This window comes from Tupaia chinensis, unplaced genomic scaffold (assembly GCF_000334495.1).
Source record: "Tupaia chinensis unplaced genomic scaffold, TupChi_1.0 Scaffold000375_1, whole genome shotgun sequence".
NCBI lineage: Eukaryota > Metazoa > Chordata > Mammalia > Scandentia > Tupaiidae > Tupaia > Tupaia belangeri.
This window is the reverse complement of record NW_006159873.1, coordinates 138642-140986: the sequence shown is the minus strand read 5'-3', so window position 1 is coordinate 140986 and position 2345 is coordinate 138642. Positions and strand designations below refer to the sequence as shown.

The 2345-nt window shown below is 47.3% G+C and overlaps 2 protein-coding genes across 2 annotated transcripts in view; one reads left to right on the top strand and one right to left on the bottom strand.

Moving 5' to 3' along the window:
* The first annotated feature begins 568 nt into the window (after positions 1-568).
* Positions 569-1516, top strand: LOC102495464 (olfactory receptor 5V1). Its single transcript, XM_006153457.1, has one exon. The coding sequence runs from the start codon at positions 569-571 to the stop codon at positions 1514-1516; it is 948 nt and encodes a 315-aa protein (XP_006153519.1).
* A 631-nt stretch (positions 1517-2147) lies between these two features.
* The window catches only part of LOC102495053 (olfactory receptor 13G1), a 9882-nt gene continuing 9684 nt past the window's right edge, over positions 2148-2345 (bottom strand). Inside the window, exon 4 of the mRNA XM_014589736.1 lies at positions 2148-2205. Coding sequence (XP_014445222.1) covers positions 2148-2205 — 58 coding nt within the window. The remainder of the gene's footprint in view (positions 2206-2345) is intronic.

The following is a 2345-nucleotide window of genomic DNA, read 5'->3' as shown; positions in this document are numbered from 1 at the left end:
TCCAGTGGGTCTGCTCATTTCTAATCCTTGTCAAGGCACCAAGGCGCTGACAGCACAGGCAGCTCAGACCTGCAAGAGAGAGCACAGGGCTGGAGGAGGAGTGCCAGGCGCTGACGTTAGGGTCCCAAAGAATGGAGCAGGTCGGCACTAAACAGCAGTTACTGAGAAAGTGAATTTTAAATGTCTTTTTAGTTATTCAGATGCATTCTCTTGTTAAAATGAAGGTGGATATTTTAGGAAATACCTTGTATGGCATGTGCGTGCGTGCCCAAGATCCCGAGAGGAGAATGGAGGAGAAGGGATTGCGGCGTGACCATCCCCCCTGGGGGGTAATTTCTCGCTTTCTGTCTCTCTGTCTCTCTCTGTCTGGCGAGCGCACGCGCCCTATAGCGAAAAAACCTCTCCAAAAAAAAAAGAAAGCAAAAGGACTAGCACGATTCATCATTGGTCACATACAAATTATTTTCCAAGAACATTTCATCACTGAACTCATTGCTTTGTGACCCTAACCCGTGTTTTTATTTAATGTTTTTCATTTTGTCCAGAGACAGCCTAGCTGGCAGGGGAGATGGAGGTCCACAATGACACGGTGGTGTCGGGATTCCTCCTCCTGGGGCTCGCTGACCTCCCCGTGGTGCGCTACCCCCTGTGTGTGGTCTTTGCCGTCATCTATCAGATAACCCTGGTGGGAAATGGGTCCATCCTCTTGGCCATCGGGACTGAGAAGAAGCTGCACGCCCCCATGTATTTCTTGTTGGCAAATCTGTCCCTCATAGACATATTCTGTCCCTCGGCTACAGTCCCCAAAATGCTCCAGAACCTCCTGACCGAGGAGCAAAGCATTTCCTTTATCGGGTGTGCTTTGCAGCTTTACTTCCTGGTGGCCCTGGCAGGGACAGAAGTCTTTCTCCTTGCTGTCATGGCTTATGACCGCTACGTGGCCATCTGCTTTCCGCTCCGTTACCCTCTCCTCATGACCAGGGCTCGCTGTGCTCAGCTAACGTCCGGGACCTGGGCTGCAGGGTTTCTCAACTCTCTTGTCCACACAGTGACCACTTTCCACTTGTCTTTCTGCAAGTCCCGTCGGGTTGACCAGTACTACTGTGACATCCCTCAAGTGGTGGCCCTCTCGTGCTCACCTACGTACCTTGCTGAAATGCTTGTGTTAGTCGTGGGTGGCACCCTGGGGACCAGCGCCTTCATGGCCACCTTGGTCTCATACATGTACATCATCTCCACCATCCTGAAGATCCAGTCTGCCGAAGGGAAGCACAAAGCCTTCTCCACCTGTGCGTCCCACCTGCTGGTGGTCTGCCTGTTCTACGGCTCCACCATATCTACCTATATCCGCCCCTCCTCTAGCCAGCACTCCCCTGCCAGAGAAAGAGTTGTGTCCCTGCTGTTTGGGGTGGTTGCCTCGATGTTAAACCCCGTGATCTACAGCCTGAGAAACTCCGACGTGAAGAGAGCGCTCCGACGAGTTCTATGTCGTGGAACACGTTTACAACCAGCGTGATTTTAGAACAGAATGACTCTGTGGTCCTCTTTAAATTCATAGGAAGAATTTGAGGTTAGACTAATGTCCTATCAGTGTGTAGAGTATATTCCTGTGTATGCGTATGAATCAACAGACACGCAATGACACAACTTTGACTATCCCTAAATATTCCTCTGTATGTGTCTGTCTGTCTATCCACACAGAACTAGACTTGTTATCCAGAAGTCTTGGAGAGTTCACAGAGAACCGTTCGTCCTTCCACCAGGTGAGGTGTGCACTGATGGTGTTGGATGGAAGCCTGGCCTCAGGGTACCCCCCCATAACCATGTCCATGTTTGTGCCTGTAGCATGTGAATCTTATGGTTTATTTATTATCTGTATCTTATTTATTATGTGTATCTATTTGTAAATATGTACCTAGTCATCCAGGTATAGAGTATTCATTTCCTTTCCCTTAATTCTTTGTACAGTTGCTAATGGAGTAGATCTTAAATGTGCTCATCAGAAAAAGTAAGTATGAGGGAAAAGAATAACTCCTCTTCATCCTCAGACAGTACAATGAAACTCATGTAAATGTCTGTTAAAAAATTTACAATATGAATAGTGACAAAGCTAGTAGAAATGAAAGAGGAGAGAGGCTATGAACTGCTCAAGAGGCAGGACAAAGGAGCTGACGAGCTCCAGGAGGGAGGAAATTCTTGCAAGATCTAAAAGAGGAAAGAGAGAAAGAGTCAAATGGACTGTTAGAGATAAAGGCTATAATACAGGAAGTCAAAATCTACCTTGACAATATTAAAAGCAGACTAGATCACACAGAAAATCAAGTCTCAGATGTAGAAGATAGAAT